Genomic DNA, 16075 nt, shown 5'->3' with positions numbered 1-16075 from the left:
AAGCTTCTGGGGGGGGGGGGTGTCCCTGAATACTGAAAAACCCAGGAAGAAAACCCTCTGGAATGCCTTCCCCCCAGTCCCCACAGTTGCCAGGACACTAGGGAGCTAAACCCTTCATGACTTCTGCTCTGCTCAGAGTCCTGCACACAGCCCCGAGAGTGGGGCCCCTGCTTGCCTCTGTGACCCCCCCCCCCCCCCGACTTGCTCCCTCACTCTAGCCCCACCAGTCTCCCTTCTCTTCCCCCATCACATCCTTCTCAGTGGTCTCACCTCAATGCCTTTGCCCTTGCAGTGCCTTCCTCTGGGTGTACCCTTCTCCAGCTTTTCTAGGGCTGGCTTCTTGGCCCGCCTTCAAATGTTCCTTCTTCCAAGAGGCCACCCCGGAACACCCTAGTTAAAGGCTCCCACCTCCGTTCTTGTGTTCTCAGCTTCACTGGATTCTTTTCCAGTGCTTTTTTTTTTTTTTTTTTTGAAGGTATTTTTCTTTTTTTTAAGTTAATTTATTTGGCTGTGCTGGGTCTTAGGTGTGGCACATGGGATCTTCAGTCGTCTTTGCAGCATGCGGAATGTTTAGTTGGGGCATGCAGGGTCTTTCAGTTGTGCCATGTGAATCTAGTTCCCTGACCAGGGATCAAACCCTGGTCCCCTGCACTGGGAGCTTGAAGTCTTAACCACTGGACCACCAGGGAAGTCCCTCCCATGCTTTTGTGTGGAAACCTTACTTGTCCTTTACTAGTAAAGGTTGCTCCCTTCCTCGAGAAGATCAGCCCCAAGAGGGGAAGATTTATACCTGTCTCAGACTCTGCATCCGCTGCACCACACTTGGAGAAGAAACTCGGTGGATGTGTGAATGAATGAGTGAATGTGTGGATAAATGAATGAATGAGAGAGTGAGTGAATACCTTCCCCACTCTGGCATTCCCACACTCACAGGGGATTCAGGGTCCCGCCTCCTTTGAGGCAGTCATTGGTTAGACCCAGGATGGGTCTGAGACTTCTGTGAATTTGCAGCTTGGGGGCAGGATGGAAAGGTGGCCAGTCTGTCCCAGCTCAGACCATTGCCTCTGCCTCTGGGTGCTTCAGTTCCTGTGAGGTTCTCCCAGGTCGCCTGCACCCAGACCCACAGCCACTGCCCTGAACTTGTGGTCCACCCCTCAGGGCCCTGGGAGAGGGGCTTCATGTTTAGCCTCCTTCCCCCTTACCAGTCTGTAGGTCATTTCCTGGGGCCTGAGTCCTGAGGGTCTCCCAGCTGAAGTTCATGTGCATGCTCTCTGAGTCCCTACCAGCTAACTGTGGGCTGCGGAGAGGCCCTGGAATGGAAACTCAGATATATCCCGCTCAGTGTGTGCTAAGTTGCTACAGTTGTGTCTGACTCTTTGTGACCCCCACCCCCACCCCGGTCTGTAGCCTGCCAGGCTGTCTGCCCATGGAATTCTCCAGGCAAGAATACTGGAGTGGGTTGCCATGCCCTCCTCCAGGGGATCCGCCCAACCCAGGGGTTGAACATGCGTCTTATATCTCCTGCACTGGCAGGCGGGTTCTTTGCCACTAGTGTCACCTGGGAAGCCCAGAGCACTGCCTTTATTCACCTCTGACCTCTGTCCACCAATGCCAGCCTTGTCTCAGAGGGATGAGATTCAAGCAGACAACAGGGCCAATTTGGGTAGGAGGTGATCGGTCACCAGATTGACTGTCCTAAATGCAGCTCCGTGAAAGAATTTCCTGATCTCTTGGGGCATGTGAGCCCAAAGGAGAGATAGGGATCTTTCTAGAGAGAGAGAGATGGTAAATACAGAGCCTGCAGGGTCTGGTAGGATGGGAGGAGTGGACAGGCCTCTGCGGGCTGTGGTGGATGCTCTTGTGAATTTCTGGTTGTTTATACAGGGGACTTGAATTCAGAAAGCACTGGATACTGCAGCAGCTTCCCAGGTGGCGCAGTGATAAGAATCCACCTGCCAGTGCAAGAGACACGGGTTTGATCCCTGGGTGGGGAAGATCCCCTGGAGTAGGAAATGGCAACCTACTCCACTATTCTTGCCTGGAGAATCCCGTGGACAGAGGATCCTTGTGCACTATAGTCTGGGGGTGACAAAAGAGTTGGACACGACTCAGCACACATGCACAGTGCTACAGGGGCATGACAGCAGTCTGTGCAAGCCTGGGCCAATCCGTGGGCACGACGAGAATGCTTTTTGTGGGGCAGGGACCCATACGGGGGCAGGCACAGGCTGTCAGGGGCCAGGACGTTGAATGCGACACAGGGATGTGTGCCAGACCCCGAGGGAGATGTGGGTGGCTCCATCACTGTTGTGCTTCAGAAAGAGGCCCCAGTGGCTCAGGCAAGGGAACAGCAAGTGCAAAGGCCTGGAGTGAGCTAAGGGGAGTCTGAGGAGGCCTGGGAAGGGGGGCTGGTAAGTGGATGGAGGGATGCAGGATGAAGCATCTTTGAGAATGCATCCCCTTACAGTTCCCAAATCCTACTCCTGGAGCCCCTGTGGACACAACAGGGCATGGGGGTCCCCAGGCCTCCACTGCCAAACTAGCATAGACCATGGCTAGGCCTTCCTTAGGGTGCTCCCAGCAGGCTGGGATAAAGGACAGGCTCTGGAGATGAGGGACCAGGAGTCCCATCTGCTGACCTCCCACCCATCACCTGGCTCCGCTTACCCTCACCGCCATCACTGACCCATGGGACTACCCCTGCCCAAGCCACTGTCCGCTCACTCATTCATTCAGCCCAGCTATTTTCTGGGCACCACAGAAAGAACAGACAGATGCCCCAAGGCAGTGGTGAGCAGTCAGATGTTTCTGACCTGGCCCAAAGCTCAGGGCCAGGAGGAAAATAGATGGGGGACTGGGAGAGAGACGGGGGAACTGCTGCCCCCAGGAGCCCTCAGGCTGGGGAGGACAGAGCCAGGTTCAGTCACCCAGCTGACAGGGTGGGGATAGGGTGAGGCTGAGGTGGTGAGGCTGCCTGAGAATAGAGGAGGTAAGGGCTCTCCACCTTCCAGTCCCCAGGGCTCCTCTGAGCTTCCATGAACATTGAATAAGTGTTGCCCAAGGTCATCCTCAGTACCAGGGGAAAGGGGCACCATTTGGGGGACCAAAAAATAATCTCCTGTTGGCCTGCCATCCTGGCATTGGTTTGGGGAGTTTAGGACTGGGGGAGGGGGTTAAATCTGAGTGCATTCTCTCCTCTCAAAGAAGATGGCCTTTGCCCCAGCAAGCACCCCCCACCCCCAGCCCTGAAAGCCCCCACACCCAGCTCCAAGGCACTTTCTACTTGCCATCATCTTGTTTCCCCACCCCAAGACCCCGCCCCCACACACACACAGAGCGGAAGTTTGACGAGGTCATTTCAGGAGGGAGGTGGCCAGTCACTTGGCAAAGTTGTCACCTCTGCAAGTGCGTGCTGTGATCAGCCCCCTGGTGCGCATATGTTGAGAGGTGGCTGGAGTTTGGGGACCTGATTTTGGAAAACGGGTGGCTAGGAGTTCTCAAAGACAATCGAGGACGAGAGTTTTCGCTTTGCCATGGTACTCTCTACATCGCGCGGGGCAGGAGGGTGAGTTTGAGGACCAGCCGCGCGCTGAGGGGCGAAGGGGGCACCGGGGAATGAGGGATCTTTAAATGGAGGCGGGGCTTGCGGGGTCGCCGGGGGCGGTGCCAACCCGGGCTCGACCAATCGGCCGCGCCGCTGGCGTCGCACCGCCCCCTCCTCTCCCGGCCGGGGCGGGAGCTCGCCCCCCTGGCCGGGCCCGTGTACAGGGCGGCGGGGGATGCGAGCTCTGCCGCTGCCCCCGGCCCCACAGCCCCGGGGCCTCGCGCCCGCCCGCTGCTGCCCGCCCCGTCCGCAACCCCGGCCCCGGTTCCGGCCCCGACCTGGGGGTCCGTGGCCGCGTGGGTCCTTCTCCCTTCCAGCCTCGTCCGCCCGCCCGCGCCGCGTCCCGCAGGTAATGAGTGGTATGGGCAGGGGTACCCAGGGAGACGTGTCCCGGAGTGAGATGCCGTTTGGGGTAGCGGCCAGGAGGGAGGATTTCCGTGGGGTCCGCAACCGAGAGGACAGCGCAGTGGGGGAATGTGTGTATGTGCACCGCCCGAGTGAGTCGATTCGCGGATCCCCATCCTGGAGGGGGAGGGTACTGGGTTCACTTTGGCGGGGGCAGAGCAGTGAGTCTCCAAACTCCATAGATACGGTGGGGGAGCTCTCGGGCTGGAGGCAGTGACCCAGGACTGACTTGGAAATGGGAGGAACGAGACCCTCACCACTGGCCCTTGTGTCCAGCCGTTAGGGGCAGCATGGCAGGGTTCGTAAAACGGGTCCCCTAGCTCTCCCAGGACAGAGGTCGGGTACCCAGCACAGCGCACTGTTCTGGTTGTCCTGGAGGGTGGGGCCTCAGATGTGAGTGCTGGAGGCTGGGGGTGCGCCAGAGATGCTGATGGAGACGCATCAGAGTGGAGGGCACTGGGGAGAGCAGGCTAGGGCAGGCTAACTGCACCCTGATGGGTGGTGAAGGGCGGAATGCCTAAGGGATGGGGCAGTCAGCCAATGACTTGCTGCACCCACTCTCCAACAGCCCAGAGGGTGGGAGGACAAATGGATCCTGTCCGCCCAGCAGAGCTAGGGCCTGAAGAGTAATGGTGGAGGAGTGTCTTGGGGTCCTTCCCTACGCTCTACAGGGACGCACAGCCCACAACTTGCCCACAAAACCTACAAGATTCTGCCATGTACCGCTCTTGTCCACAGTTCCTGGGAGCAGTGAGGTGGGCGTTTTGCCCCAGGGAGGCTCTGCCTTTGAGCGTAATGGGCAGGGGGAACTTTCTCCTGGTCCAGCTCTGAAGGACAGATTGCAGAGTTGGGCAGTGGCACCACAACGTACCCATGACTGTGTGCTAGGCATTTTCCACGTGAGATCTCATTTCTTTCTGGTCACCGACCCTGCTGGGTTGGCACTAAGATGCCCTGTTACTAAAGAAGTAGCTGAGGAAGTGTCAGTGACCTCGTCCTGGCTGGAACACCCAAAGGTCCCTCTGTAATCAACCCATCATTTGTAAAAGAGCTCACTCGAGGGCCTTTGCTGTCTGGTCATTTCTTTCTCTTCCTCTTGGGTGGGAAAGTTCAGAGGAGCTGGCCTCCTTGGTCTCTGCTGCCTGCACACTGTCTTCCCTGCTTCAAGAGCCTGCCTGGGTTCCCCCTGCCCTTCTTGGCCTACAGGTTTCCCATAGCATCTCTTGAAATGGTGCAGAAGGCAGGGTCTGCTCATCTCCTCACCCCAGCATTCAGGGAACAGAGGTCTTGTGCCCCAGACATGTGAGACACTTTTAGCAATTCCAGGAACCTTCAAAACCAAATACAGCCCACAGGGTGTTTCTTCCTTTTTAGAAGAAGTGCTTGAAGAACTCGGGGCCTTCACCCAGAAAAACATACCCTTTCATGGACATCGAAACCTTGGCTGGGGTTTTATAGGAGTTTCTGGTTCTTTGGGAAAACTCTGAGGATCCTGGGGATCCCACCTTTAGGCTCAGGTTGCAATGAGGGAGGGGAAGGTGAACCTGGGGAGGAGTGGGGTCTTTTGTCCCCAAGGCCCTCTGGTCCCACCCAGTCTTTAGATTATGGGCTGGCCCCTTCTTCCGTGAGATCTCAGGCAGGCCTCTCTGTCCTTCCACTTCCTATGAGGTCATGGGAGGTGTCAGACAGCCACCACTCCTGTGCCCTGAGCTCTGTGATGCCTCAAGGGCTGCGCCAGACTGGCTCCCTTTCCGAATAGTCGCTGGTCAAGAGGGATCAAGGCAGATCCTGCCACCCCCAGACTGCACTAACTTAGCCCTTCCTGGCTGTGTGACCTCAGGCAACATGCTGAACCTCTCTGAGTCTCGTCTCCCATCTGTAAAATGTGAGTAAGAATGCCACTTGCCTCGCTGAGTAGCCATAGGGATTAAATACAGTAATTCTGACCAAGGTCTTGGTCCGCCTGGAAAATCCCATGAATGGAGCCTGGCGGGCTACAGTCCATGGGGTCGCAAAAGAGACATGATTGAGCGACTAAATAACAAATAACCGCATTAATGTGATGGGCCCTAGGAAGGCCCTCCAGGCCTCCGCCCTCCTGGAAGTCACCTGCTGCCTATCCGCATGCCCCACCCCACTCCCTCTCTGCCCAGGGCATGTCAGGACGCGGCCGCCAGGCAAGGAGGAGCATGGCCGCCGCGTGGCTGAATTTGGCCTGTGTGTTAGGTGGCTGAGTCACATCCCCAAATTGCATCTTCATCGGTGCGTTTCAGAAGGTCGTTTGCAGCGCCCCCACCCCCTCCCAGTCCTGTCTGCCAGGCCATCCCCTCTTCAGCCTGCTCTCCCCAAGCCCTGGGCAGGGACCCTTCTGCACCTTCAGGAGGGAGGCTGGGAGGACTGTCTGGGTCTCCTTGTCTCTTGGGGCAGAGAAGGGCTGGGGCTGTGTGTGTGTCCCGGGGGCAGGCTCTTAGTCCCACCTAGCAGCTCACAGCCCTTCAGGTGGCTAGCAGGGACCATAGCCCCAGAAGAAGTGGCGCCTGACTGCTTGTGAAGACAAGGAGAGAGATCAGGGCCAAGATCAGCCTTAGAAACTGTGAAGTGCTGGGCCTGCAGGTGATCAGCCCATACAAACTGTAATGTCCTGGGCCCACGGGGGGCCAGCTCTTATAAACTGTGAAGCGTCAGGTCGCAGGTGGCCACAGCCTGGTTGGTAGGATGGATGGAGTGGGACGTGTCCTAAGACTCATGTTTCTGGTGTTCTTCCTGGGTGCTGGTGCCCTCGTCTGGGGACATGTAGTGAGTGGGACAGACACTGGCGGCGAGGTGGACATGGACACAGGCAGTCCTGCAGTGCGTGCCCTGGTTGGTGCTCTGGCCAAGGTCACCGGCGTCTTGCCTGGCAACCTTGCTCATCGTGGTGTGTCTTGGTGTGACACTGTCTGAGTCTCTCACCCCCAGGAACGTGGTTTCAGGGCCACGGAGGTGTCTTGTCTCTGCATGCAGCCCCCTCTCCCGAGCTCCCAGCACATGCCAGCTTAGCCTTTTCCAAGAGGACAACACTGGACCCACAGCCCACTGCCGCCTGGCTTGGGAGAATCCCACAAGGCAGCCTGATGCAGGATCTGCCTTGTAAGGAGACGGATCCTTCATTGCACAGTGAAGGGAAACTGGTGCCTCAGTTTCCCCATCTGTACAACAGGCCAAATCCTAGGACCCCTCTTTTGGGGATGTTGTGAGAATTAAGGAGAAAACTCTACGTGAAGGACAGAGCCCGGCATGGAGTGGGTGTTCAGTAAACACAGGCTGTGGTGGCAGCTGGGGGTGCCTGTGGGGGTGAGGAGTGAGCGAGTGGGCTGGAGTGGGTGGACCAGTGGAGGCTCTGGCAAGACTGGACTCCAGGCAGGCTCATCCTGTGCCCGTCACCGTCTTCAAGGTCCTTGCTCCTGCACGTGACACGTGGGACCTGGCCCCAGGCAGGCGCAGAATCTGAGGATGTCAGAGCATATCAGCCTGTCTGCTTCTCGGTAGCCAGTTTCCTTTGTGGGGAAACTGAGTCTGGCCCAAGGTCGCAGGCAGACCAAGGTGCTGTAGAATCAGTGCTGGGTCTTCTTGTCTTTTGGCTGCATCACATGGCTTACAAGGTTTTTAGTTCCCCAGCCAGGGATTGAACCCGTTCCTCAGCAGTGAGAGCACAGAGCCCTAACTCCCGGACCCCCATGGGGTTCCCTGGGATCTTTTTCTTTTTAAATTTTATGTCTTTGTTTTTAGCCACACCTTGGCTTGTGGGGTCTTAGTTCCCTGACCAGGGGTTGAACCCAGGCCCTCAGCTGTGGAAGCACAGAGTCCTAACCACTGGACTGCCAGGGCATTCCTCAATTCTGGGATCTTAGAATTAAACCCTGGATTGTTCCTTTGGTCCTGGAATCCAGGCAGGAGGGAGCTGAGGGTCTCACAGCCATAGTCATGGTCCCTAATATCTCCCTGGCCATACCTTTGTAAGTATGTTCAGGCCTTTGGATAGCTGTACGTGGTGGTGGTGGGGAATTGGAGGCTCAGTAGAATGATATTAATTTGTCCAAGATTCCAGAAGTCAGGAGTCAAGTCTGGGTTGGAACCGCCTCGTGACGGCTCACTGGTTGTTGTTCAGCCGCTAAGTCGTATCCGACTCTTTGCAACCACATGGACTGCAGCACTCCAGGCGTCCCTGTCCTCCACTATCCCCCGGAGTTTCTCTAAACTCATGTCTGTTGAGTCAGTAATGCCATCCAACCATTTCATCCTCTGTTGCCCCTACTTCTCCTCCTGCCTTCAGTCTTTCCCAGCATCAGGGTCTTTTCCAATGAGTTGGCTCTTCTCATCAGGTGGCCAGGGTATTGGACCTTCAGCTTCAGCATCAGTCCTTCCAATGAATATTCAGGACTGATTTCCTTTATGATTGACTGGTTTGATCTCCTTGCTGTCAAAGGGACTCTCAAGAATCTTCTCCAGCCCCACAACTCAAAAGCATCAATTCTTCAATGCTCAGCCTTCTTTATGGTCCAACTCTCACATCCCTACATGACTACTGGAAAAACCATAGCTTTGACTCTATATGAACCTTTGTCAGCAAAGTAATGTCTCTGCTTTTTAATACACTGTTTTGGTTTGTCATAGCTTTCCTTCCAAGGAGAAGTGTCTTTTAATTTCGTGGCTTCAGTCACCATTCACAGTGCTTTTGGAGCCCAAGAAAATATTAATAAAATCTGTCCCTGTTTACACATTTTCCCCTTCTATTTGCCTTGAAGTGATGGGACCGGATGCCATGATCTTAGTTTTTTGAATGTTGAGTTTCAAGTCAGCTTTTTCACTCTCCTTTTTCACCTTCATCAAGAGGCTTTACAGTTCCTCTTCACTTTCTGCCGTTAGTGGTATCATCTGCATATCTGAGGTTGTCAATATTTCTCCTGGCAATCTTGATTCCAGCTTGGGGGTCATCCAGTCCAACATTTCTCATGATGTACTCTGCATGTAAGTTAAATAAGCCCGGTGACAATATACAGCCTTGATGTACTCTCCCAATTTCAAACCAGTCCATGTCTGGCTCTAACTGTTGCTTCTTGACCTGCATACAGATTTCTCAGGAGACAGGTAAGCTAAGGTAAAGTGGTCTTACCTTAAGACCGCCTTAAAGTGCTTCCAGACCGCTCATTTAGGTGGCCTCTAATCCTCCCAGGCAAACCAGCCAGCAGAATTCCATCTTGAGGCTTTCAGAGGTGTTTACTGAGTGCTGCCTGTGTTTATTGCTCTAGGTGTTTATTGCTTTTAGCGTCCATTGCTTTAGGTACTTGGAAACAGAAAAGTCCATGGGCAAAGGCCTGGTAGGAGGGTGTTCCAGGCAGAGGGTACAGCAGGTGCCTCAGAGTGTGCCAGGGCCCTGAAGCAGGACCAGGCTTGTTGGAACCTGGTGATGGGGAGGTCAGTGTGGCTGAAAGGGGGTGACTCTGGGAAAGTGAGAAGGATAAGATGGGTAGGAGCCAGACGATAGAGGCCTCCTGGCCACAGGGAGGAGTTTTTATGCGACAGTGCTGGAGAGCCACGGGGAGGTTTGTTTTTGTTTTGCATTTGTTTACTTATTTTTAGCTGCACTGGGTCTTAGTTGCGGCATGTGGCTCTTCGTTTGTGGGCCGCAGACTTCTTTCCAGTTGTGACGTGGGCTCCAGAGTGCGTAGGCTCTGTAGTCGCAGCGTGCAGGCTTAGTTGCCCTGCAGCGTATGGGATCTTTGTTTCCCCGACCAGGGATCGAACCCACATCCCCTGCACTGGGAGGCGGATTCTTAACCACTAGACCCCAGGGAAGTCCATGTGGAGGTTCTGAGCCAAGGAGGGCCATAGGTTGGCTTGGTTTCTGGGGTGGTCAGTCCACATGTCAGCTGCAATGGGCTCATGGCCTCTCCAGCCTCAGGATGTTCTGGGGTGGGGATCCCTAGCCGTCTGGTCAGTTGGCCAGGCCCTGACATGACCGTGTTCTCTGTGCCCTGCAGGTCAGCGCGGGAGCCCAGTTGCTGAGCCATGCCAGGCCCCAGGCGGCTGGCAGCAAGCGCAACGCCAGCACCCACATAGTCATGAACAGCCACAGACACAGGGGCTGCGAGGGACGGCCACTAGGTGGCGGGCTGGGTGCCCTGGGCCGAGAGCCTCTGGACCCCGAGGCCGGCCACCCCCCGCAGCCTCCAAATGGCCCAGGCATCCAGCTGGTGGTGGCCAAGAGCGAGCCGGCGCAACCCTCGCCTGGCAGCCCCCGGGGGCAGCCCCAGGACCAGGAAGAGGAAGAAGATGAGGAAGAAGATGAGGCGGTCAGACAGAGGGGCTCAGGGAAGCCCCCCAGCGTTGGCCACCGCCTGGGCCACCGGCGGGCGCTCTTTGAGAAGCGGAAGCGCCTCAGTGACTATGCCCTAATCTTCGGCATGTTCGGCATCGTTGTCATGGTGACAGAGACGGAGCTGTCCTGGGGGGTCTACACCAAGGTAGGCATGGCCCTTCCCCCTGGCACCCCAGGGAGGCCCTGCTGGTCCCACTTGGCTTCCCGAGACCCCCTTGGGCATGGGGTCTGGGACCACATCGGCCCTAGGAGACGTGGGCGGGGGATGCTGAGGGGACCCTGGAGGTGGGAAGGTGGGGGCACCCAGGGCCTCCTGTTGTTTCCACCCCCTGGGGGCAGCAGGAAGGCCTCAGGTGGGGCCCAAAGTCTCCAGCCCCTTGCCTCTACCTTGCACCATGGGGCTGCGCTTTCGCTGAACGTGGGAAGGGGGCTGCTGGAGCACCAGAGAAGAGCTGCTTTGAGGAGCAGGGAAAGAACTTTGCCCCTTTTGAGGGTGAGCTGGGCCAGGTTATGAGCCGGGTTGTGGGTCCCCAAGTGGTGCCAGGACGGAGGGAGATGAGAGCCAAGTCAGCCTGTAAACTGTAAAGTGCTGCATCTGCTCGAGGCCTGGTTTTATAAACTATGAAGTGCTGTGCCCATGTGAGGCCTGGCCTTATAAACTGAAGTGCCACCTTGCTGTGAGCCCAAGCCTCAGGAGTAAGGACCGGAGCTTCACTTCCTGGGCAAAGTGACCAGGTGGGGGGGTCAGGAGGGCTGCCCGCCTCCACAGTGCCTGTCCTGCCGTCTGCTCTCTCTTTGCCCAGGAGTCCCTGTACTCATTTGCACTCAAATGCCTCATCAGCCTCTCCACGGTCATCCTGCTGGGCCTGGTCATCCTCTACCATGCCCGAGAGATCCAGGTCAGTGCTCAGTGGGGTTAGGGCAGCTCCCCTTCCTGCACCCCGGAGCCCCCGACACCAGCCACCTCCATGCGTACACACTCAGTTGTGTCCAACTGTTAGTGACCTTTGGACTGTAGCCTGCCAGACTCCTCTGTCCATGGGATTCTCCAGGCAAGAATACTGCAGTAGGTTGCCATTTTCTCCTCCAGGGGATCTTCTCAACCCAGGGATTGAACTTGCTTCTCTTGCACCTCTTGCATTGGCGTGTGGGTTCTTTACCACCAGCGCCAGCTGGGAAACCCCCAGGACCTGGGAACCCTCTAAAACATAGAGGGATCAATAGCCACTTTATAGAAGAAAAAAAAAAAAAAAGATCTCCATGGAAACACACTGTTTAGATCACTCTAAATTTCCTGGAATGCGCATCGTCATTTTAATTTTCATCGATAATTTGGTAAAGAAGACGAACAGTGAGGGAGCAGGCAGTGGGCTGGGGTTCTGAGGTGCACGTGGATTGTTTTTGCAGCCCTGGGGTCTTCTGAGGTTTTGCAGCCATGGAGTCCAGTGTTTGTAGCCCCAGGTTCCTTCTCCTAGTCCACTGGACCTGTGTTTGAAAGATTTCTCATGTGCCAAGGATTCTCCTATTTCAGGGGTTGGTCAAAACCTGGTCAGGTCCCTGGAGAGGCAAGTTCAGGGCTTATAAGGCACGTGTTACCACAGCAGGCCAGCACCAGGGCCTGGGGACACCAAAGGGGGTCAGATCTGGCTCCTGACTCTGGCCTTTGACCCCTGACCTCAAGGAGCCACAGCCTGGCAGGAGATGGGCATAGGAAAATCCTACCTAGGTTGTACTGTATGCAGACCTGTCAGCGGACACCCAGAGTCTGGTACACGGGAGGGGGTCCTCAGTCTGGCTAGGGGTTAGGGGAGGAGGACGGTGACCCTTGAAGTAAAGGAAGCATTTCTAAAGGGACAGCTGGGAACAGCAACAGTTAAACATGGAGTTACCATATGACCCAGCAATTCCACCCCTAGTCACACACCCAGGAGAAACAACTACATCCACACAAAGATGTGTACCCATGTGTTCAGAGCAGCATTATTCACGGTTGCCTAAAAGTGGAAACCACCCAAATGTCCACTGACTGATGTATCGATAAACAAACGGTGGTCCGTCCATACAACGGCATACTATTCAGCCAAACAAAAGAAGGAGGAAGCACCATACGTTTGCAACACCACAGCTGAGTGTCTTACACAACAGAAGTATATTTTCTCGTGGGGCTTCCCTGATGGCTTAGAAAGTAAAGAATCCGCCTGCAATGCAGGAGACCTGGGTTCGATCCCTGGGTTGGGAAAATCCCCTGGAGAAAGAAATGGCAACCCACTCCAGTATGCTTGCCTGGGAAATCCCATGGACAGAGGAGCCTGGCAGGCTACAGTCCACAGGGTCATAAACAGTCAGACATGACTGAGTGACGAACACAACATGTATTCTCTCACATCTCTGGAGGCTGGAAGGCCAAGGTCAGGTGCTGGCAGGGTTGGTTTCTCCTGAGGCTCTCTCCTTGACTTGCAGGCGGCTGTCTTCTCATTGTGACCTCACACGGCCTTTGCTCTATGGGCATACACCCTTCTATGCACATATACCCCTGTATATACCCTTCTTATAAGGACACCAGTCCTGTAGCATGGGGGCCCCACCCCTATGAGGTCATTTAATCTTAATTATATCTTTAAAGGCCACATTTCCAAATACAGTCATATTGGGGGCTAGGGCTTTAGCAGTTGAATATTGAGTGGACAAAGTTCTGTCCATAACTCTCCCCACTCTGGCCCACCTCCCAAATCCATGTCCTTCTCCCATGCAAAATGCATCAATCCCAGCAGCCCCCAAAGTCTTAACCCATTCCAGCATCAACTCAAAGTCCAAAATCTCCTTTAAATATCACCTAGGGACTTCCCCAGTGGTCCAGTGGTTAAGAATCCACACTTCCACTTCAGGGGCCCAGGTTCGATCCCAGGTCAGGAAAGTAAAAGCCCACATACTGTGCAGTGTGGCCAAAGGAAAAAAGAAAGAAAGATTATATTTAAATGTGTGTGTTCTGTTACTCAGTTGTGTCTGACTCTTTGCAACCCCGTGGACTGTATAGCTCACCAGGATCCTCTGTCCATGGGATTATCCCAGCAAGAATACTGGAGTGGGTTGCAGTTTCCTACTCCAGGGGATCTTCCCGACCCAGGGATCAAACTTGCATCTCCTACATCTCCTAGATTGGCAGGCTAAGTATCATCTAAAACAGACATGGGTGAGACTTGAGGTACAATTCCTCTGGAGACAAAATTTTCCTCCAGCTGTGAACCAGATAAGTTGCGTGCTTCCAAAGTACAGGGGTGGGACTAGCGTAGGATAGACATTCCCATCCCCGAAGCCGACAAATATGAAAGGAGAGGAGTGAGAGGTCCTAAACTTGTCTCAGACCTGCCCAGGCAAATTCCACTGGGTGTGAAGGCTGGAGAATGATCCTCACTGGCTCAGCGCCCCACCTTCCAGGCCTACTGAGGCGCAGCCTTGCCTCCTTGACCCTGGCCGGTGGCCTTTTGTGACTGCCGTCTTTTACTCAGCATAATGTCTTCATGGAGTAGCATGTGCCAACGCTTCACTCCTCTTCATGGCCAAGACATGTTCCGTGTCTGGAAGGACCACATTCTGTTTCTCTCTCCATCCCTGGATGGACGTTGGCTAGTTTCTTCTTTGAGCACCTGTGAACAGTGCTACTGTGATTGCACGCACACAGGATGTGTTTGGACAACTGTTCTCATCTCTCTTGCCCATACACCTAGGAATGGGAGGGCTGGGTCAGTGGTAACTCTGTGTTTGACTTTTGGGGAAACACCTGTGCCCTGTTTAGCTGGACTTAGGGCCAACCCGGGGCACTAGGGGGTTTCGCCTGTGAGGCCATGTTTGTTGTAGAAGCTGGTGCAGTTTGGGGCTGGGGTCTCCCTCCCTCCATGGCCTGGGAATGTGTCCAACACCCACTGCGTCCCGCCCACCTGATCTCTGCAGCTGTTCATGGTGGACAACGGGGCTGACGACTGGCGCATCGCCATGACGTGCGAGCGCGTGTTCCTCATCTCCCTGGAGCTGGCCGTGTGCGCCATCCACCCGGTGCCTGGCCACTACCGCTTCACGTGGACAGCGCGGCTGGCCTTCACGTACACACCGTCAGCGGCTGAGGCCGACGTGGACGTGCTGCTCTCCGTGCCCATGTTCCTGCGTCTCTACCTGCTGGGCCGCGTCATGCTGCTGCACAGCAAGATCTTCACGGACGCCTCCAGCCGCAGCATCGGTGCCCTCAACAAGATCACCTTCAACACGCGCTTCGTCATGAAGACGCTCATGACCATCTGCCCGGGCACTGTGCTCCTTGTCTTCAGCATCTCCTCCTGGGTCATTGCTGCCTGGACCGTGCGGGTCTGCGAGAGGTGCGCCCCTGACCCCCTGGGCCCTGACCCCCCATGACCTTCAGGCCCACCCACAATTTTAGTGACCCCAGGGCTCCCCCAGCCATCACTCTGACCCTGCTGAACCCCGTACCCACCCATGGCTCCATCCCCGTGAACCCTGATCCTGCTGACCCCTCCCCCCAGTTCCTGGCCTCAGCGACTGTCTCTCACATGCAGCTTCCTCCTCCCTGGGACTCCAGCCCTCTGTCCCCAGCCACCCCCAACTCCTGCCCTGACCCTCACCCCTCCAGGACCCCATCCCTCTTCCCGCTTCCCCTCCCTCCAGGGGCCCCTCCACTGGCCCCGTCTCTGGCCCAGGGTGGTGGAGGCAGCAGGAACGGGGACCCCCTTCGTCCACCTGCATCCCCCACAAGTTAACCTGCTCTCCTTCTCCCCTCTGCCCACCCTGCCGGACTGTAGGGAAAACATGTGAGTCCTACCCTCAGCCGAGCTATGTGTGCAAAGCTGCCAGCTGTCCTGCCCGCCAGGAATTTAAGATCAGCTGCCACCAGGGGAGGGAGTGGAAAGGGGAGGCGGGTGTCCGGGACCCGCCCAGAGCCCATGGGCCGTGGGGAGAGCTTGTCCCAGTGCCACCAGGCAGGTGGGTCTGGGTCACTCTTGGGCCTGGTGCTCTGGGCATCCCTGGGGTCCTTGGCACCAAGGAGGGGGCAGCAGAAGGGAGTAGAGGGAAGAAGAGTTTAGCTCTGGTGCCCGGTTGAGGCAGCTGGCCCCAGGGGGCAGGGACAGCTCCTTCAGTGGGTCTGGGATGAGCGGGCACAGGCCCAGCTTTTAAGACCCCCATACGGCGGTTTGTTCTGAATGGCCTTGGAGGGTGCAGGGCCATCCGGCCAACTTACAGATGAAAACGCTGAGGCTCTGAGGAGCTAAAGGGACACCCTGGGGGCCCAATTCCTGCTTCTCTCCAGAAACCCCCAGGGCTTCATGGAGAGGGAAGGGTCCCCTTGGATCTCTCAGGGCAGGGAAATGCCTTGTCTGGGAGGGGGTCTCTCTTGCCTCTTGATGAGCTGGGTAGGGGCTGTAATGGGTGGTGCTGGCACTGGCTTCCCGGGAGGTCCCTGGGCTGGACCTGTCCCCAGAACCCCAATCCTCACCCCTTCAGTTGTCCCCTCCCTGGCCCCGCCTCCACCGGATGTGGGGCTCCTGGCAGAGAGGGCCCAGCTCTTCCCGTCACCAAGGCTGAGGATCATATGGGGGCTCCTTATTCCCCTGACATGCCTCTGTGCCAGTTCCCACAGACCCGAGGGCTGGGGGCTGGGGAGTGGGAGAGGGTGCCCCGCGTCAGGCATCGATGAGGTCCAG

General features: G+C 56.2%; 1 protein-coding gene across 4 annotated transcripts in view; it reads left to right on the top strand.

Annotated features, from left to right (window-relative positions):
* The first annotated feature begins 3865 nt into the window (after positions 1-3865).
* KCNN1 (potassium calcium-activated channel subfamily N member 1) overlaps positions 3866-16075 on the top strand; it is a 28455-nt gene continuing 16245 nt past the window's right edge. For all 4 annotated transcript variants that reach the window (XM_052643190.1, XM_052643189.1, XM_052643193.1 and 1 more), the window contains exons 1-4: positions 3866-3953; positions 10030-10512; positions 11171-11266; positions 14316-14734. In XM_052643190.1, coding sequence (XP_052499150.1) covers positions 10111-10512; positions 11171-11266; positions 14316-14734 — 917 coding nt within the window. In that variant the 5' untranslated portion in view covers positions 3866-3953; positions 10030-10110. The remainder of the gene's footprint in view (positions 3954-10029; positions 10513-11170; positions 11267-14315; positions 14735-16075) is intronic.

The sequence above is a fragment of the Budorcas taxicolor genome, chromosome 7, assembly GCF_023091745.1.
Source record: "Budorcas taxicolor isolate Tak-1 chromosome 7, Takin1.1, whole genome shotgun sequence".
Classification (NCBI taxonomy): domain Eukaryota; kingdom Metazoa; phylum Chordata; class Mammalia; order Artiodactyla; family Bovidae; genus Budorcas; species Budorcas taxicolor.
This window is presented reverse-complemented; position numbering and strand designations above follow the sequence as displayed.